Here is a 23,090-nt window from a genome sequence, read left to right on the forward strand (position 1 = left end):
GAAATTTTCCTGCTATTTTTAACAACTATACATTCCAAAGGTCAAGGTTAATATGATGGCTAATAATGGGGTCAGCACATAGTACACCTAGAGGTATCTCTGATTAAGGTGAAGGTCGCCAAAAAAATAAGGCTACTAATTATCTACACACTAGTTGTCATGGTTTCCAAATAATGCATTAAAAAGGTCATGACAAGGTTACCAATGGCAACTGTAAATCCTGGTAACACAGGGCCTAGTTGTTCTAGCACATGACCACTAGATGCCAAGCATACCACATGTTACTTAAGGTGAAGGTCACCATGTTAACTTTCTCATTTCAACATGCTCTATTGATTCACCATGCAGCTCTTTGATAATGTCATCCAGCTTTGTAAATTTGGAAGAATTACTCAAGAATTGTAGATGTTAGCATGGCTTATCATTTGTTTTTATGGGGAATGTTTTTATATCAATTGTGATATATTTTCCAGGAGTGTGAGCATGTCTCTAGTAACCTGCATCACTGGATTGATTTGATCTTTGGCCACAAACAAAAAGGACCGGCAGCTGCCGAAGCCCTGAATGTCTTTTATTACTGTACCTACGAAGGTAACTAATATACAACATTGTGTTACCTCCCTTTGTATTATATATCACATTGTGTTACCTCCCTTTGTATAATATACCACATTGTGTTACCTCCCTTTGTATAATAAACCACATTGTGTTACTTCCCTTTGTATTATATATTACATAGTGTTACCTCCCTTTGTATAATATACAACATTGTGTTACCTCCCTTTGTATATTATACAACATTGTGTTACCTCCTTTTGTATACTATATAACATTGTGTTACCTCCCTTTGTATAATATACAACATTGTGTTACCTCCCTTCGTATAATAAACAACATTGTGTTACCTCCCTTTGTATAATTTACAATATAGTGTTACCTCCCTTTGTATAATATATCACATTGTGTTACCTCCCTTTGTATAATATACAACATTGTGTTACCTCCCTTTGTATAATATACAACATTGTGTTACCTCCCTTTGTATAATATACAACATTGTGTTACCTCCCTTTGTATAATAAACAACATTGTGTTACCTCCCTTTGTATAATTTACAATATAGTGTTACCTCCCTTTGTATAATATATCACATTGTGTTACCTCCCTTTGTATAATATACAACATTGTGTTACCTCCCTTTGTATAATATACAACATTGTGATACCTCCCTTTGTACAATATACAACATTGTGTTACCTCCCTTTGTATAATATACAACATTGTGTTACCGCCCTTTGTATGATATATCACATTGTGTTACCTCCCTTTGTAAAATATATCACATTGTGTTACCTCCCTTTGTAAAATATATCACATTGTGTTACCTCCCTTTGTATATTATACAACATTGTTTTATCTCCCTTTGTATATTATACAACATTGTGTTATCTCCCTTTGTATTATATATTACATAGTGTTACCTCCCTTTGTATAATATACAACATTGTGTTACCTCCCTTTGTATAATATACAACGTAGTGTTACCTCCCTTTGTATAATATACAACATTGTGTTACCTCCCTTTGTATAATATACCACATTGTGTTACCTCCCTTTGTAAAATATATCACATTGTGTTACCTCCCTTTGTATAATATACAACATTGTTTTATCTCCCTTTGTATATTATACAACATTGTGTTATCTCCCTTTGTATTATATATTACATAGTGTTACCTCCCTTTGTATAATATACAACATTGTGTTACCTCCCTTTGTATAATATACAACATTGTGTTACCTCCCTTTGTATAATATACAACATTGTGTTACCTCCCTTTGTATAATATACAACATTGTGTTACCTCCCTTTGTATAATATATAACACTGTGTTACCTCCCTTTGTATAATTTACAACATTGTGTTACCTCCCTTTGTATAATATACAACATCTGCATCTGATTGAATATTGTAGAAGATCTGTCTTGCAAAACATGGGCTTATTATATTACCAGGTATGAACTTATTATCGGGAGTGGGATTATTGCCAGATATGGAGTTATTACTTGACATGGGCTTTTATAATTACCACCAGGCAGGGGCTTATTTCCGGTTAAATGCAATATTTTCAATGTTATATGTGTGTTTTGATGAAGCTGTCCATACTTCATCTGGATTGTTGTATTGATTGGATTTTGATTCAGGTGCGGTGGACCTTGATGCCATTAAAGATCCCCGCGAGAGGAAGGCGTTAGAAGGCATGATCAACAACTTCGGTCAGACACCATGTCAACTTCTCAAAGTAAATCAATTATCCATCTATGGCAGTTTAATTAAATCTCTTCTTGTGTCAAGATTTAAATCCAGGATGGTGATTAAATTATCTAAAGTTATTAAATCATAAAAATTTCAATGTTTATTTAGTAATTGTAGATAATATACAAAGTTAAATGATAATTGTCTATTGTTTATTATTTTCCCCTCATGTTTTAATAATATGAAACCATAGATATAACTAAATAAATCTATTATTTAATATTTAAACCAAAAGGTAAAGAAAGACAAGACAACAAAAATGTTTTATCAACACATTCTAACTGTAAATTGTGGGTTTATTAACATATTCTAACTGTAAATTGATGGGTTTATTAACACATTCTAACTGTAAATTGATTGGTTGATATGTTTTGATTGACAGGAGTCTCACCCGAGAAGGATGAGCTTTGATGAAATGGTTGCAAAATCAATAAAGATGGACAAAGCTTTAAATGTCTTCTTCTTCCTGAACCAACTCAAGGTGTTTTTTGTGGAGGTCAGTGTATGTGTGGTGGTCAGTGTATGTGTGGAGGTCAGTGTATGTGTGGAGGTCAGTGTATGTGTGGAGGTCAGTATATGTGTGGAGGTCAGTGTATGTGTGGAGGTCAGTGTATGTGTGGAGGTCAGTATATGTGTGGAGGTCAGTGTATGTGTGGAGGTCAGTGTATGTGTGGAGGTCAGTGTACGTGTGGAGGTCAGTGTACGTGTGGAGGTCAGTGTACGTGTGGAGGTGTACGTGTGGAGGTCAGTGTACGTGTGGAGGTCAGTGTATGTGTGGAGGTCAGTGTATGTGTGGAGGTCAGTGTATGTGTGGAGGTCAGTGTACGTGTGGAGGTCAGTGTATGTGTGGAGGTCAGTATATGTGTGGAGGTCAGTGTATGTGTGGAGGTCAGTGTACGTGTGGAGATCAGTGTACGTGTGGAGGTCAGTGTACGTGTGGAGGTCAGTATATGTGTGGAGGTCAGTGTATGTGTGGAGGTCAGTGTATGTGTGGAGGTCAGTGTATGTGTGGAGGTCAGTATACGTGTGGAGGTCAGTGTATGTGTGGAGGTCAGTGTATGTGTGGAGGTCAGTGTATATTGTATATTGAGACTCTGCAACGGAAACTACTGATTTATATTATTTGGTGTAACGAGTTTAGATATTTTAAAAAGAAAATTAGAAAAGTTACAAAAATGTGTTAAATAGTTACAATTGTCACAAAAAAGTTTAATTAGGTTTTACATAAGGTATTAATTTAAAAAAAAAAAATGATCAGTTATGAGCGTGATATGGTTCTGTGGAAGATAATCACGTAAAATCTTTTGCAGTTGATAATTTGTTAAAAATAATCTGAATGAGCAATTTTGTGACTTAATGAAAATTAATATGAATTATCATTGATAACACTTTATGCATGTATTAGGATATAGATAAAGCTCTTTGTTGTAGGTTTCCATGGAAACAGATCCTCTCGTCTACATCACCGTTCCTCGAAATCAGGCTCGCTCCATCATACAGCATGGTATGCCTGATACAATGGTGAGTAGGGTTCACTTTGGAGAAAGATTTGTTAACTTTAATTTACCAATATTCATGATTTTGAAAGGAGAATGTGAAACATGAAGAGGTAATCGTGAGAGGAATGAACTTGACCTTATGAAATAGTACAAACCTATCAATGATATAAGTAAATACAGGACATATATTGTTTTTACAGAAAGTCTTCCCATGAACCAAAATACTTTCCTCATGTTTATTATTTCTTTATAAATACATTGTAAAAATCTTTAAGAATTGAAATCTCAAGGAAATTAAACCGGAAGTAAACTTACATGTCATTCTTCTTTATCATACCACCAGATGAGGGCGAAGTATAACAAGGTCTAAACCTGATTGTTATGATCATTGGTCAAGGTTAAAGGTCAAAAGACACACTTGACAACTCTTTAAATAAAAATACTCTATATATCCACATGATTTCTCGTGAACCCCTGGACAGATTTAGTTCATATTCACACAGCAACATAACGCCATCACGATCTTCATCTGAAAGATATAAGTGGTCATATGTCAAAGTTAAAGGTCAAGCATCACACTTGATAAATTTCGAATTGATAATATTCACCATAATTTGTAAACCATATCGCTGACATTAAACAGAGTTAAAGTCTATTTCTGGCATGTTTTTAGCCCACCATCATCAGATGGTAGGCTAAAATTGCCCTGCATCTGTGGTCTGTCGTCCATCCTTCCGTCCGCCCCTCATGTCAGTCTGTCCCTCCATAAACGATTCTTGTTATCGCTATTTCTCAGAAAGTACTGAAGGGATCTTTCTCAAATTTCATATGTACCTTTCCCTTGATCCCTAGTTGTGCATATCTCATTTTGGGACCGATCGGTAAATAATATGTCCGACAGGCAGCCATCTTGGATTTTAACAATTGAAGTTTGTTACTGCTAGTTCTCAAACTTTCATATGTAAGTTCCCCTTGATTCCTAGTTACATATTCCTGCAAATAGGACCAACCTGACAACAACATGGCCAACAGGTAGCCATCATTGATTTTGACAATTGAAACTTTATTAACAATTTCTTAAAGTATTGAATGGCTACTGTAAAACACTTATATTTCGCGAGTACTTAATTTCGCGAACTCACCTCATTCGACTTATTCGCGAATACATAATTTCGCGAATTCTGACCTCAAAATGACTTTAAATTTGCGAATGATGTTAACAGGTCGGCGATATTTCTATATTGGTAGCCATTTTGTTTATGAGAGTCATGTGACGGTACAAGAAAAGTAATGTGATAGCGATGTCTGTCTACACTGAATTGTATGTACCGTACCGTATATGCCGCTAGGCTATATACAAGTGTCACTGCCCGTTCATATAGTTTTTCTGCATTATGATCATTATCAGATGTCCAATTAAAAAATAGTAATCAAAGATAATTTGCCGATCCCAATTACGGAAACAGTGAACAAACATGTAGAATCAAGCGATGTGAAGTCAACACACATGTAAGCTTACATAAACAACAGCACAGGTAATAAGTACGACGTCTTCCGAGTGACCATTCGGGACCGGACGTACTGCGCTTAAATTTTTAGTCCGAGTTCAACTACAATATTAGTGTTCAGTGGGTTTTTTGTGTACAAATGTATGAAAATTTTGGTGTTTTGTGATACAAAATTACACTCTGATATAAGTGTAATGGTGATGTCTGTTCACCAACTAAAGATTACGATAGATTCAAAATGGACGCCTCTTATTCTTGTCATTCTTATATAAATATTCGCGAGGGATTTGAATTCGCGTTTGACTCTCCTCGCGAATTAACGTGAAATTAAATCCCATGCGAAATATAAGGGATTTACAGTATTATATATATATGGGTCTTTCAAGTTTGAATGTAGAGGTTCCCCTTGGTCTCCAGTTGTACATGCAAGTCTGATTGAAAGAACTAAATGGATGACAGAGAGTATGGTCATCTTGGATTTTGAAAATTGCGGGTCGCTCCTACTACAGTGCATTCCGCTTAATCGGGTTGCCTATTTGCGGGGGATTTTTACCCGATTAACCGACTTACCCGATAAGCCGATATGCACGTCGCCATCTTGGATTTGGTCCGTAATGGTTGTCAGACTTGGGTCGATTTTGGATGAAAATATTTGCGTTATTATTGTTAATAAACGGTGTTTTTGTTTGTGCTTTTACTGATGTCAAATTGTCAGATTACTATTACTAATTGTATAAAAATGTGTGTATTAAAATAACAAAACCTTAATGATTTTCTTATTTGCGGCACAGTACAATCGTAGCACCTCAAATCAGGGGGTCATACATCCCTATTTCATCCATGTGTTCCTAATTTGACATACGATCTAAGGACTCGCCGACAATTACAGCTAAAATCATTTATGTTTATCACAGAGACATTCTTATGTTCGCTTTGAAGTTTAAAATATTCCATATTATTTCCAATTACCAAAGCACAGAGATCGGAGAAACCGAGTTTATACGTCGTTTCCTGTGGTATAAATTTATACGAACTTGACACTGGCAGTCACTGATAAAATAACACGAAATCCAAGTAATGTTTTTTATTAACCAGTTCCAATCCTTACCTGAATAGGAATTATGCTCGCTACCGATTTTTAACTCACCTGTGTACCGGTGTCGTCACATTTCCCCGTGGCGAACCCCTCACTTTGGATTCGCCACATACAGTTAGCGGTGATATCAATCGATCTGTAGCAATGTCAGACCCAGGTCAAAACCTATTGTTTTGGTTTCTGCTTCGAAGATTTTACATCCCAGACGTAAAAGTTTAATTGTCTAGTCGCTTAATTATGCTTTTAAAACCCCATTACGTTTTGCCTGCTGCTGACTCTAAAAATAACATTTAATTTTACCCACAATTCTTAGTCGACTTCCTGTTGGGGAAAAACCACACGAGGCAGAATCAACAACAACACAGTTCTGAACATGACAAAACCCCGACATAACATTACCGTTTACGGTAATATTTAATCGTTTTTTGACATTTTAACCATCAAAATTACACTATTTGTTGATAAAAGTCTAAAACTTAAAGAAATACGCGATGACTTTCGTGAAAATCGGAGCATTTCAATTTTTTGTCCCGATTGTTCTATTCGAATAACCGAAAAATACGACTTTTCCAACCCAATTAAACGAATTTTTTTAACATGATTTAAGAGAAAATGGTTTTGGTTTTTGAAATTTTACCCAATTAAACGAAATACCCGATTAAGCGTTACCCGATTAAGTGGAATGCACTGTATATGATGTTATGTTACTAGTGGGGTGACACCTAAAGGAGTGTCACAGAAAGAATGAAGTGTAGTGAGGGACGATAACTCTGGTTGAGCACGAAAGACAGATAAAAAATAAATGCTGAAGATGATATAGAAATGTCCGTCTTGAGTTCAGAGGTTCCATGCACGAGTCATGGTTTACATTATAATCATTCAATGTCAATATTTCGACCAATAAGAAGCCTCAGCGTGGTTCTATGGCAAGAGAACCCGTGAGGTTGAATTTGCATCTAAAATTTGACCAATTGAATTCCTCCATATGGTTCCTATGGCAATGAATCCCATGTGGTTGAATTCGAATTCTCCTATTTACCATTTTGCATCCAAATCCAATATCTAATCTTCGACCAATCAGAAGCCTTGATATGGCAATGATACCCATGCAATGGAATTTGCAGTCCCCTAATACCCCTATATATCAAATACCAATTGTAATCGAAATCAAACAATATCTAAATTTTCACCAGTCAGAGGCAAGTAAGTCTGTGGCGGCCATCTTGGTAGACCGATCGGAAAATAAAACGTCATGCAGTTGCACACCCCATGATCTTGGAGAACACCTGTGTCAAGTTTTTTTAAGTGGGGGATTTAATAAAGTATTGGTTATCTTATAACACTGGTAACCCCCAAAACCTTTATTTCCCTTCCTTTAGCATTAATACCTTCACTTGCACTTAATTTCCTCATTTTCACTTAATACAATTGTATCCTCACTTGCACTTAATTTATTCGCGCGACATTTAAAACTCTCAATTACGTTTAGATATTAATACTGGCGCGAGGAAATTGAAGGTTTGGGGGTTACCACTGTAATAATTTTCACAATTCTTCAGTTTTATGGAATATGACACATTAATTGATTATGGGACAGCAATTGGCATCTATCCAAGCATACATTCAGGGCATCTTGTGTGTTGTTCAGTGAGGTACATTATTGTAGTCACCCACTACTATAAGGAGACCCAGCCTCAAAACGATCCTGATTGCAATATATATGTATACACGTGGTGATAAAACAAGCAAACAAACAAACCTAAGTTCATCTTAGAAACAGATGTACTCGCGGTATTCTGATCGATAAATAGTGACATATACCATCAAAGTTAAAAAAAAATGTCATGCATATCATATGATGTCAAAATCAAGGCTCCTAATGTGTTGTTCATACTGACAATAACTTCCACAAGTGTACACACAACCTTAAACATCACTTCTGGTCTGAACATGATATTGGGACAGAGATCACAATTAATTTCGATATATTTTATGGAGATAGCTGTCAATATGCATCTATAACAAAAGTGTAGATTATTTACATCTGGGTCAGGGTTAGAGGTCAAATCTTCATCCAAAAGTGTGTTAACGACTGGTGCAACTCGATCGGCCAATCAGCCGGGGTGTTTTACCTGATTCAAGTCCCTGTGGAGAATATGTTTCCTTGGTTTGTAGCTGTTTTCCCGAGTAAATAACACATGAAACGGGTACTTTATATACCATACGAGGATAAATAGTGTGTTGAGATTACGAAAATCACAAATACACACTGTTACTGAAAATAGAATGACGTAGGATTCTGGGTGTAAAAAGGCGGGAATTCTTCCCCAGTGCAGTGCAAATGTCTGGCTTACTGGCTTTCGATTATACGTACCCGTGTGCCCTTAGCGGAAACTGTTGCATCACGGACACGACAGAAAACTGAACTTAATGTACCATATATGTCAAAACAAGATTAATCCTGTCTTTGGGGTGGAGATATTTGTGAAAAATATGTTAAAAAAAAAAAAAAAAAATGTGCCGAGAATTGTGTCGTTTGTATTTTCTCTGATATTGTAAAATTGTAAGAAATATTGGCAGTGACAGCAAAATACAACCAGCTCACCGAGCGCTACAAGTTCAATCAGACAAGCAGAACAGACGTAGTAACGTCACTCGTGACGTACGTCCGTACATGTAATAGACTCTCCGAAATGTGTGACCTCGCGGTACATAGTACCTGTGTTTAAAACCCTATTGTGACCGTTCTCTGATAGATATAGAAAAACTAAAGATACTGTTTTCTTCGGAATTACATGTACTTGTGATGTGTGGAGTTTCAATAAGATGGCTTTATGCATTAATTCTCTAGGCCGAGTTGTGCAGAAACCAGCAGTCAAAGTGTCGATTTTGGCGTGTTTGTACCCAAAATATCTCACTACATTGTGTAACTAGATTATTCCCAGATGTAGATCACACCGAGTTTTGTAAGTGTGGAAAGTTTTATCAAAATGTATAGAGTTGCTTTTCAGTTACCTCCGGCAAAGTGGTCTGAATTAGCCGCATGTACATTACGTTCCGTCCTTCAATACACTACATTCCACACATATTTGTTACGTCAGTCGTGACGTAACATCCGTCACCTCTCGATAAAATACGACCCTTTTTCAAAACCCTATTGTGAACGTTCTGTGAAAGATATAGAAAAACCAAAGATACCGCGCTCTTCAGAATCCTCTATACTTGTTATGTTTGGAGTTTCAGAATTTTTCATTAAAGCGTTGATTTTTAAGGACCGGTTAAACAGAAGCTACCGGTCAAAATGACGATTTTGGCATGTTTGACCCAAAATATCTCATAAATAACAATTTCCACAGGGATACCACACACATCCAGACCTAGATCGAGTTGAGTTTTACAATGGTTCAAAAAACCATAGAGATTGTATGTGCCATTTTTTCCACCCTCAAATCGCTACAATAGCCGGCAAAATGGGTGAATTAGCCCATACTTTCATTTCGCTCCGCAAGGAACGATAACTGAGTTATCGCCCCTTACTACACTCCATTCTTTATTAAATGTTTTGAAAGAAGATTGAAAGGAGAACGAAGAGAAAAGATCAGTCTTTCATTTGACTGATATCATTCAAAAGTTTGCACCAAGATCCCTCTGGGATCCCTTATTCCATTAGCTGAATCATTGTAAACTATATCACTGACATTGAAGTATTTAGATATTCTGTTTCTCTGTATTTCCAGGTGACGGTATCAGAGGAGGGCATCGTGGGATTACACGGCTGGCTGCCGTATGATAAATCAATCTCTAATTACTTCACCTTCGACAAAGATCCTGCTATCGCAAACTCAAAGTGAGTGAAGAAAGCTCTTAACTGTACATCTGTCAAAGTTTGACTTTTTCTTCTGAATTTCATTAATTCTCCTGAGGTGTTGCTTGATTGTAGCCACTTTGATCAGTCTGAAAATACTTCACTCAAAAAAAAAGGAAAATTAAGTTAGGCAACATTTGCTAAGTCTTTCATTGTTTACATTTTATTTCAGGGTGAAGCGTCGAGTAGGGGGACCATTTGCCCCTGGAGTGAAGGTAGATGCTAAGCTGTTTGTGGTATCCCATGATGCTAAGCTGCTGTTTAGTGGTGGTCACTGGGATAACAGTTTACAGGTGTACAACCTTGGAAAGGGCAGAAAGGTCAACCACATTGTTAGACACATAGGTAGGTCAGACACATTGTTAGACACATAGTTTAGGTCAGACACATTGTTAGACACATAGGTAGGTCAGACACATTGTTAGACACATAGTGTAGGTCAGACACATTGTTAGGTCAGACACATAGGTAGGTCAGACACATTGTTAGACACATAGTGTAGGTCAGATAAATTGTTAGACACATAGTTTAGGTCAGACACATTGTTAGACACATAGTGTAGGTCAGACACATTGTTAGACACATAGTGTAGGTCAGACACATTGTTAGGTCAGACACATAGGTAGGTCAGACACATAGGTAGGTCAGACACATTGTTAGACACATAGTGTAGGTCAGACACATTGTTAGACACATAGTGTAGGTCAGACACATTGTTAGGTCAGACACATAGGTAGGTCAGACACATTGTTAGGTCAGACACATTGTTAGGTCAGACACATAGGTAGGTCAGACACATTGTTAGGTCAGACACATTGTTAGACTCATAGGTAGATCAGACATATTGTTAGACACATAGGTAGGTCACCCACATTGTTAGACACATAGGTAGGTCAGACACATTGTTAGACACATTGTTGGACACATTGTTAGACACATATGTAGGTTAGACACATTGTTAGACACATAGGTAGGTCAGACACATTGTTAGACACATAGGTAGGTCAGACACATTGTTAGACACATAGTGTAGGTCGGACACATAGGTAGACACATAAGCAGGTTAGACACATTGTAAGGCACATTGTTGGACACATTGTTAGACACATAGGTATGTCAGACACATTGTTAGACATAGGATATTTTAGGTTTATATTTATATATTTTAGGTATATTTGTCTTAATAGTTATACCCCCGCAACGAAGTTAGGGGGGTATACTGGAATCAGGTTGTCCGTCCGTCCGTCTGTCTGTAGACACATTTTGTCCAGACAACTCCTCCTAAACCGATGGGCCAATTCCAATGAAACTTCACACACATATTAATGATCATGTGTAGATGTGCATGCCATTTTCTTTTTCTCAAAATTATGGTTGCTATGGCAACTGGTCACTGTAAACAGGTTTTCTGATAGGAACCATAACTTTCAGTTTGTCCAGACAACTCCTCCTAAACCAAAGGGCCGAATTCAATGAAACTTCACACAAATATAGAGGACTATGTGTAGATGTGCATGCCACTTTCTTTTTCTCAAAATTATGGTTGCTATGGCAACTGGTCACTATATTACTGGGTTATCTTAGTTAGCCTCTAATTAACAGTTCTAATTCCCCGATGACTCATGCAGATTGCGGGGGTATTAGTCAGCCATCCTGGCAACAGTTCTAGTTTGTATATATTTTAGGTATGAACTTTATCTGTATATTATTTTAAGTACAGTATTATATGTTTTATCTCTATATATTAAATATATATACTTTATCTGTATATTTTAAGTATTATATAATTTATCTGTATATATTTTAGTTATATATCTTATCTGTATATATTTAAGGTATATGCTTTATCTGTATATTTCAGGTAGTATATATTTTATTTGTATATTTTACGAGTAACATGCTGTTTAATTCTTTATCTGTACACCACAGACATTGTGACATGTTTAGCCCTGGACTACTGTGGAAGTCACCTGCTGACAGGCTCACGGGACACGACCTGTATGATCTGGCAGATACAACAACAGGTAAACGTCCTCCGACCATTCAGATACAACAACAGGTAAACGTCCCCTGACATTCAGATACAACAACAGGTAAACCTCCTCCAACCATTCAGATAAATCAACAGGTAAACGTCCTCCGACATTCAGATACAACAACAGGTAAACGTCCTCCGACCATTCAGATACAACAACAGGTAAACGTCCCCTGACATTCAGATACAACAACAAGTAAACGTCCTCCGACCATTCAGATACAACAACAGGTAAACGTCCTCCGACCATTCAGATACAACAACAGGTAAACGTCCTCCGACCATTCAGATACAACAACAGGTAAACGTTCTCCGACCATTCAGATACAACAACAGGTAAACGTCCTCCGACCATTCAGATACATCAGGTAAACGTCCTCCGACCATTCACATACAACAGGTAAACGTCCCCCGACCATTCAGATACAACAACAGGTCAACGTCCCCCGACCATTCAGATACATCAGGTAAACGTCCTCCGACCATTCAGATACAACAACAGGTAAACGTCCCCCGACCATTCAGATACAACAGGTAAACGTCCTCCGACCATTCAGATACAACAGGTAAACGTCCTCCGACCATTCAGATACAACAGGTAAACGTCCCCCGACCATTCAGATACAACAGGTAAACGTCCTCCGACCATTCAGATACAACAACAGGTAAATATCCCCCGACCATTCAGATACAACAACAGGTAAACGTCCCCCGACCATTCAGATACATCAGGTAAACGTCCTCCGACCATTCAGATAAAAACAACAGGTAAACGTCCCCCGACCATTCAGATACAACAGGTAAACGTCCTCCAACCATTCAGATACAACAGGTAAACGTCCTCCGACCATTCAGATACAACAACAAGTAAACGTCCCCCGACCATTCAGATACAACAGGTAAACGTCCTCCGACCATTCAGATACAACAACAGGTAAACGTCCTCCGACCATTCAGATACAACAACAGGTAAACGTCCTCCGACCATTCAGATACAACAGGTAAACGTCCTCCGACCATTCAGATACAACAGGTAAACGTCCCCCGACCATTCAGATACAACAGGTAAACGTCCCCCGACCATTCAGATACAACAGGTAAACGTCCTCCGACCATTCAGATACAACAACAGGTAAATGTCCACCGACCATTCAGATACAACAGGTAAACGTCCCCTGACATTCAGATACAACAACAGGTAAACCTCCTCCAACCATTCAGATAAATCAACAGGTAAACGTCCTCCGACATTCAGATACAACAACAGGTAAACGTCCTCCGACCATTCAGATACAACAACAGGTAAACGTCCCCTGACATTCAGATACAACAACAAGTAAACGTCCTCCGACCATTCAGATACAACAACAGGTAAACGTCCTCCGACCATTCAGATACAACAACAGGTAAACGTCCTCCGACCATTCAGATACAACAACAGGTAAACGTTCTCCGACCATTCAGATACAACAACAGGTAAACGTCCTCCGACCATTCAGATACATCAGGTAAACGTCCTCCGACCATTCACATACAACAGGTAAACGTCCCCCGACCATTCAGATACAACAACAGGTCAACGTCCCCCGACCATTCAGATACATCAGGTAAACGTCCTCCGACCATTCAGATACAACAACAGGTAAACGTCCCCCGACCATTCAGATACAACAGGTAAACGTCCTCCGACCATTCAGATACAACAGGTAAACGTCCTCCGACCATTCAGATACAACAGGTAAACGTCCCCCGACCATTCAGATACAACAGGTAAACGTCCTCCGACCATTCAGATACAACAACAGGTAAATATCCCCCGACCATTCAGATACAACAACAGGTAAACGTCCCCCGACCATTCAGATACATCAGGTAAACGTCCTCCGACCATTCAGATAAAAACAACAGGTAAACGTCCCCCGACCATTCAGATACAACAGGTAAACGTCCTCCAACCATTCAGATACAACAGGTAAACGTCCTCCGACCATTCAGATACAACAACAAGTAAACGTCCCCCGACCATTCAGATACAACAGGTAAACGTCCTCCGACCATTCAGATACAACAACAGGTAAACGTCCTCCGACCATTCAGATACAACAACAGGTAAACGTCCTCCGACCATTCAGATACAACAGGTAAACGTCCTCCGACCATTCAGATACAACAGGTAAACGTCCCCCGACCATTCAGATACAACAGGTAAACGTCCTCCGACCATTCAGACACAACAACAGGTAAACGTCCTCCGACCATTCAGATACAACAGGTAAACATCCTCCGACCATTCAGATACAACAGGTAAACGTCCTCCGACCATTCAGATACAACAACAGGTAAACGTCCCCCGACCATTCAGATACATCAGGTAAACGTCCTCCGACCATTCAGATACAACAACATGTAAACGTCCCCCGACCATTCAGATACAACAACAGGTAAACGTCCCCCGACCATTCAGATACAACAGGTAAACGTCCTCCGACCATTCAGATACAACAACAGGGAAACGTCCTCCGACCATTCAAATACAACAACAGGTAAACGTCCTCCGACCATTCAGATACAACAGGTAAACGTCCTCCGACCATTCAGATACAACAGGTAAACGTCCTCCGACCATTCAGATACAACAACAGGTTAACGTCCTCCAACCATTCAGATACTGAACAGGTAATCTGTAATCTTTTTTCCAAATATTGTATGAGAGTTAGTAAGAAAAAAGGATTTTTCATTTCTAAATTAATATATCTTCTAAATCTAGAATTAATGTTTTTCTATGAGCCCCATTCAGGAACATCAACCGTATCAGTTTTGTCAGTTTGCTGATGTTTTTTTCTCTGTATTACTTTAGGGAGGAGTTAGCACGGGGATAAAACCCAATCCACTTCAGACACTTTATGGCCACGATGCTGAAGTGACAGCCGTCCATATCTCAACGGAGCTAGATATGGCAGTGTCCGCGGCCAAGGTAAGGAAACAGCTTGGTCATTTAGCTCCTCCAGTATATAGTGATGTAATAGTTCTATATTGTTGTTGAGATCCTTGTGTGATGATTCAACTTCTCATACAAAAGTTGTTTTTTTGTTGTTGTTTTTTTTTGAAAAAAGTGCAAATAAATTTTTCTTTGGTTTTTGTGTCCAGGATGGAACTGTGATTGTCCACACTGTAAGGAATGGTCACTATATGAGGACACTACGGCCACCCTGCTTGACCGGCTACACTCTCAACATACCGATGGTGGTAGTGGACGAGACCGGCCATATAGCTCTGTATTGCCACGAAACATTCCCAATAGATCCAAAGGTATCACTCGGTCACATTTTATATTTATTGTACCCCCAGTTACTAGGATATACTTTTAAACCGCGACAATTGCAACACAGGTAAATATCTCTGTCCAGATACCTATCTGTATGTATAATGCTCCATTACTCTCCACCAATTTTGGTTTGTAGAAAGTTCAATAAGTTAGCTATTCTACAATCATGTTATAAAATTGTCATTAATGAAACTATCTCGTTAAAGTTTCTGGCTGGTTTGGATATAAATCTGGGTCAGACAGAATGTGATCTGTAAAAGAGTACATGTCAAAACACTGGGATTTGCTCTTAATGAGGGTCAGTCATATTTAAACCAATCCATATACAATCATGTTTAAACCGATCCGTATACAATCATATTTAAACCGATCCGTATACAATCATGTTTAAGCCAATCCGTATACAATCATGTTTAAGCCAATCCGTATACAATCATGTTTAAGCCAATCCGTATACAATCATATTTAAACCAATCCGTATACAATCATATTTAAACCAATCCGTATACAATCATGTTTAAGCCAATCCGTATACAATCATGTTTAAGCCAATCCGTATACAATCATATTTAAACCAATCCGTATACAATCATATTTAAACCAATCCGTATACAATCATATTTAAGCCAATCCGTATACAATCATATTTAAACCAATCCGTATACAATCATATTTAAACCAATCCGTATACAATCATATTTAAACCAATCCGTATACAATCATGTTTAGACCAATCCGTATACAATCATGTTTAGACCAATCCGTATACAATCATATTTAAACCAATCCGTATACAATCATATTTAAACCAATCCGTATACAATCATATTTAAACCAATCCGTATACAATCATGTTTAGACCAATCCGTATACAATCATGTTTAGACCAATCCGTATACAATCATATTTAAACCAATCCGTATACAATCATATTTAAACCAATCCGTATACAATCATGTTTAGACCAATCCGTATACAATCATGTTTAGACCAATCCGTATACAATCATATTTAAACCAATCCGTATACAATCATGTTTAGACCAATCCGTATACAATCATGTTTAGACCAATCCGTATACAATCATGTTTAGACCAATCCGTATACAATCATATTTAAACCAATCCGTATACAATCATATTTAAACCAATCCGTATACAATCATATTTAAACCAATCCGTATACAATCATGTTTAAGCCAATCCGTATACAATCATGTTTAAGCCAATCCGTATACAATCATGTTTAAGCCAATCCGTATACAATCATGTTTAAACCAATCCGTATACAATCATGTTTAAACCGATCCGTATACCTTGTAGGAGAGATTTTCCATCCACCTCTACTCCATCAATGGAAAACACTTATTCGCGGAGAAGTTGACCTATGGCCTCGGTCACATGATCGTGTCTGGTGAACACCTTATTACTGGAGACACTCAGGGCAACCTCAGTGTCCTGGACATTTTTGCGTGAGTAAATCTTAATAAAATGTCCTGTTTTAACATGATGTACTGGAACATTGTAGAATCCGTTTTATTTTTGTCTTTGAAAATAGAACTCACGAGTATATCAGGTTTATATATGATTAATTAAATAGTAGTCACAAGTATAACAGTTTTATATATAATTAATAAAATATTACTTCCAAGTATATCAGTTTTATACAGGATTTAATAAAATAGTAGTCACAAGTATAACAGTTTTATATATACATGTAATTAATAAAATGGAACTCACAAGTATATCAGTTTTATATATAATTAATAAAATGGAACTCACAAGTATCTCAGTTTTATATATAATTAATAGAATATAACTTACAAGTATATCAGTTTTATATATAATTAATAGAATATGAACTCACAAGTATATCAGTTTTATATATACATGTAATTAATAAAATGGAACTCACAAGTATATCAGTTTTATATATAATTAATAGAATATAACTTACAAGTATATCAGTTTTATATATAATTAATAAAATGGAACTCACAAGAATATCAGTTTTATATGTAATTAATAAAATGAAACTCGAAAGAATATCAGTTTTATATATATATATATAATTAATAAAATAATTCTAGCTAGTATATCAGTTTTATATGTAATTAATAAGACAGTATTTACACTTGGAAAATTGACTTCAGTGTAAGTTCGTGACAAGGTTTTGTTTTATGTTTTCCAGTTTGAAGACATTGACCTCACTCCCACTCCATGTTCCGATCCACAGTATCGCCATAACAACCAACGGAAGTCACATCTTGGTTGGTTTACGGGATGGAAAACTCATTATTATTGGTGTCAAGAACAAGTCTGACCTCAGGTGATTAGCCAGAAATCACATGATCTATTTAACAGTTACGATTGGTTGTCCAGAGGTCAGATGATTAAATTTAGTGGAGAAGATTAAAAATTCTGAACATAAATCTTCAGAAAACCGTTGTCAGACTACAGTCTGGGAGAGTAGATATGTACTGGTACATTTTATATCGCCTGCATAATGATCACTATTTCTAACATATTGTAATTAATATATTGTTTATAAAAAATATGAGTATATTTATATTTAATTAAAAACTCTAAAACATGTCATGTGAAATATTTTTAGCCTTTAACTACTTAATATGATTAGCTTATACATGCTTGTAGATATAGGATATTTTAAATAGATGACTTTCTGAAGATCATGTGATATATATATGGCCACATTGTCGTTCAAAAAAGCTTATGTACAAAATATTGTAAATACCTTATAGCACGCCAGGATAACCAGTTGTTTGAAATTTATCTTCTTCATATGACGCAGCAATATTTTATCTTTGATTCATGAGAAGTCGTATTCTTTGAAATTTATAATTATGAAAAAAATTAGATACACATCTCAATGTTTGGATTTGGGTTTAAGTAAATTTTTCATTCAAAGATTGACTTAAATGAATGTCCATTTTCATAAAACATTTATCGTTCATGATTTTATCATTTCAAATAGAAACTAAAAATACTCAGTGATGATAGAATTCATTATAATGATTATTTTGTATAATATATCAGTTTACAAATTTCTTTGAAAATCTTTCTCATTGCAAAAATTTGTATAATTGTAGATTGTATATAACAGTACAATATTAACCTGTATATAACAGTACAATATTTACCTGTATATAACAGTACAATATTTACCTGTATATTACGGTACAATATTTACCTGTATATAACAGTACAATATTTACCTGTATATAACGGTACAATATTTACCTGTATATTACGGTACAATATTTACCTGTATATAACGGTACAATATTTACCTGTATATTACGGTACAATATTTACCTGTATATAACGGTACAATATTTACCTGTATATTACGGTACAATATTTACCTGTATATTACGGTACAATATTTACCTGTATGTAACGGTACAATATTTACCTGTATATAACGGTACAATATTTACCTGTATATAACGGTACAATATTTACCTGTATATAACGGTACAATATTTACCTGTATATAACGGTACAATATTTACCTGTATATAACGGTACAATATTTACCTGTATATAACGGTAAATATTTACCTGTATATTACGGTACAATATTTACCTGTATATAGCGGTAAAATATTTGCCTTTGTGTCTCATAAAAGCGTGTGTCATATATCTGTGATTCTCAACTATTGCACTTAACTAATATTTTTTAAATTAGTAAAAAAAAAAATGTGATCATAATTGAAAAAAAGTGCTTTTATGATGTGATATGTCTCCTCAGTGTATGTAAATAATTTTAAAGATTTAAAATTACTCAAACTATGCAAATATAATTTACCCATAACATTCAATGAGTTATATAATATACTAGGATTAGAAATAAGAAGTTGTGTTAGTTTTTTAGCGCCCATCAACAATAAGTCATTTATATATTATAAATAGGAAATTTAGATATACAAGCAAGTGATATGGTAAAAGATACTGACCTTTCACTTTGTGTGCCATCAAAGTTAATGGCGATCTTATTTGATGGTTCATTTGTTTTACTGCCAAATTACAATTAGATGCATTAAGTGGCAGGAAATCTTAGATCTTAGATATTCAGAAGTCATTTAGTAAAGATATCTTGACCTTAGCTATCGCCATTATTTGTTTTCCCTCCATGATAATGGTGACTTTATCAGGACATCAAAAATTACTACATTGTACTGCATGTAAAATGTTATTGTGTGTTTAAGGATGGTTATTTGTGTGTGTTTTTTCTGAATACAGCTGTTGTTTAAAAAAAAAAATCTTTGATCAATGATACCACAAGAAAAAAAGGTTTGATTTCAAATATTTTAAAATTTGTGGTTTTCAAATAAAATTCAAGGCATTTATGATCTGGGGTTCAAAAATGTCTAGAAGGTAATAGAACAAATACTCCATTTAATTCAACTTTAGCAGCCAAGCAAATATGACTGCAAACTATACATTAGTGTCAATCTGAAGGTTTGCATGCTCAAACCACTTAACAGGTCTTCTCTATTAAAAGAACATTTGAATTGAGAATTGATATGAATGTATCATAGATTTAAAGAAAGTTGGCAATGAAGTAAGTTTTAATTTCATTTGATGTAATGAACATGTGAAGTGTAAAGGGACTGACAGTGATTATTTCTGTCAGGTTATTGTCATAGACTTCATGTACTGTGATTAGTAAGGGCGATGCATTTTATACACACATACATATATAATATATGTTTATATATAAATCTTGTTGAATATTTTGTATACTTAAAAGTCAGTAAGTTATATATATTATTACCTAAAAGCAATTCTAATAACAGTGAAAATTCCATATTGCATATCACAGGGTACAGGCCGTTGCTATGTAGCAAATTTGCTGCATCGTGAGGCCATGATAGGAGCTGATCAAACTATCAGGCTGTACGTCTGCCATTGGATAGATACTTACTAAAATGGTAGACAGCCAGATCGTACTGGTCATCTCCTCTCATTGCCGCACGATGTAGCAAATCTCCATCATCTATATAGACAACCAGATAGTTACTGGTCAGCTCCTATCATGGCCTCATGATGTAGCAAAGCCACTACATTAATATAGTAGTAGACAACCAGATAGCGAATTGCTACATCGTAAGGGCCATTACCCTATGATGAGCAATTTATACCCAAAATAGAATAATCAAATCAAAGTTTACAAAAAAGGAAAGATGGAATTTTAACTTTTTGGGGGAATTGCGCTGCTAGTCTACATTTAATGTACAAAACTTTACATACAGGAAGTGTAAACTATAGTTCTTGCTCATTATCCGAAGTCATTTTAAATCTGTGATGAAGAAAGTTTTCAGTGTTTTACCTGCTTATTGTCTCAAACATCTGTAACCCTGGTAAATACTAGCCGCAATATACGACTCAGCTAGAGTGATCTTCTCTTTAGCTCGATATGTAACCCTGGTAAATACTAGCCTTAATATACCACTCGGCAAGAGAGATCTTCTCTTTAGCTCGATATGTAACCCAGTTAAATACTAGCCGCAATATACCACTCTGCTAGAGATATCTTCTATTAAGCTCGATTGGTTGAGCATAAGACTAGTAAGCCTGAGGTCCAGATTCAGATTTAATTAATCATGTGCTCTGTTACATTGGTGCCCATGTAGGGACTCGGGACTGATACTCATCGCTGCTTTTTAATGCATCGCTGTTACCCCTGGACACTCGAGGACGAGTTCTATCCTGGAGGGGGAGTATGTAACCCTGGTAAATACTAGCCGCAATATACCGCTCGGCTAGAGAGATCTTCTCTTTAGCTCGATCGGTTGAGCGTAAGACTAGTAAGCCAGAGGTCCTGGGTTTGATCCCTAGCGGAGGCAGTGATTTAAATATAATTAATCATGCGCTGTGTTACACATCTGTGTTGATGTCAATACACTTGTCTGTGATGAAAACGTTCTCTCTGAATTATGCCTGAATCTCTGTTTAACCTACACTCAAAAATTACATATAGATTGTGGTGCACATTACAGATTCAGATGTGAAACATATTATGCTACTTTTATATTGGTCAACTGGCATGGTGTTATTCTTAATTCATGTATGTATGAAAAATATTCAACATGAGAAAATGGAAAACATGGCAAATGTTTTAAAGTCTAAATTGAAATATTTTCATTTACAGGGCATTGGTGAATGTATTCCTTTCCGGTATAAAGCAATGATTTTTTTTTTTTAATTTTAGGTTACCACAAAGGAAGCCAATGTTTGATTTGTAGGTTAGAATACAAATACTGAATTCAAACACTCAGGTAACACTGACTTAGCTCTGATACATGCATAGAATACAAACACTTGGGTAACACTGATTATAAACTCAGACACATGCATATGAATAAATTAATATAGGTCAGATAACAGTTGTTCTAAGCTTTGAAAACCTTTGAAAAAATACTCTCATCATTTATAATCATTTTCAGAAACAAGGTTCCATTTTCTTTTGTTTCTTTACATTTTTGTTCTTAAATTTTCAAACTTTAAATATATTGAGAAAAAACAATAAAAATAAAAGCATAAGAAGGAATATATTGAAATATTTTAATAAAAAAAAGAAGGTTATTATGCTTTGAACAACTTAGACCACCATTGGTGATAATATGCACTACATACTATCATTGTGTGAGGCAAACTAAAACTAATTAACATGTATTTCTTCTAGCTATCAGACTTGGAGCAAAGCATATTAAGATAAACCAGTATTTCCCGTGTCAATGGCTACATGGTGTAAGGCAACAACTATCAGTGTTTTCACCCTACTGACAACTGAAGCTTGAAATTTGAGAGATTATTGACTATAAATTAAATTAGATTATCTCGGAAAAGAAAGGCATAAAACTTTGAATTTTAAATTGATTTTCATGATTTAAAAATTCATGAACTATTTACAAGGAGGGTGGAAGCGAGTGCTTTGTTACACTATTTGAATATTTTGTGTTTAAATTCATTGTCATTTTAATACAAAGCTTATACACAAAACAAATTTGAAGAGCTTATTACTTACATATATATCAGCGGGATTTAACACGAGGCTTATATATTGGCTGGATTTAACACAGGGCTTGTTTTTATGACGTAATCACTAAGCTTTAACTTACCAATACTGCCTATACAATATGTGTCCGTTCTCAGCGCTAGCTGTTTCAAATGTGATGAATTACCTCCCCTTTTAAAGGTCTTCCCATTGATTAGAGTTTATTAGTTTCTGCTGTAGTCACAATTAGCATTAGTTGATTGGGACACCAGCATTTCCTCTACTTTTATACGTAGTTATGTAAACTTTCATGTATTTTAATTATCGAGCAGATAATTAGTTCAGACAATATATAAATACAGTAAACACTGTAAATACGTATTGATGTCTGACTAGTTCAGACGATATAAGACTAGTGGATC

The 23,090-nt window shown here is 35.9% G+C and overlaps 1 protein-coding gene across 1 annotated transcript in view; it reads left to right on the forward strand.

Moving 5' to 3' along the window:
• LOC117318205 (neurobeachin-like protein 1) overlaps window positions 1-23,090 on the forward strand; it is a 152,254-nt gene that overhangs the window by 123,497 nt on the left and 5,667 nt on the right. Inside the window, exons 49-60 of the mRNA XM_033873240.1 lie at window positions 474-591; window positions 2,206-2,303; window positions 2,700-2,813; window positions 3,749-3,838; window positions 10,158-10,267; window positions 10,458-10,630; window positions 12,215-12,309; window positions 15,178-15,294; window positions 15,468-15,629; window positions 16,968-17,116; window positions 17,836-17,973; window positions 21,883-21,949. Of these exons, the coding sequence (XP_033729131.1) occupies window positions 474-591; window positions 2,206-2,303; window positions 2,700-2,813; window positions 3,749-3,838; window positions 10,158-10,267; window positions 10,458-10,630; window positions 12,215-12,309; window positions 15,178-15,294; window positions 15,468-15,629; window positions 16,968-17,116; window positions 17,836-17,973; window positions 21,883-21,916 (1,398 nt within the window). The 3' untranslated portion in view covers window positions 21,917-21,949. The remainder of the gene's footprint in view (window positions 1-473; window positions 592-2,205; window positions 2,304-2,699; window positions 2,814-3,748; window positions 3,839-10,157; window positions 10,268-10,457; window positions 10,631-12,214; window positions 12,310-15,177; window positions 15,295-15,467; window positions 15,630-16,967; window positions 17,117-17,835; window positions 17,974-21,882; window positions 21,950-23,090) is intronic.

This window comes from Pecten maximus, chromosome 19 (genome assembly GCF_902652985.1).
Source record: "Pecten maximus chromosome 19, xPecMax1.1, whole genome shotgun sequence".
In the NCBI taxonomy this organism is placed as follows: Eukaryota; Metazoa; Mollusca; class Bivalvia; order Pectinida; family Pectinidae; genus Pecten; species Pecten maximus.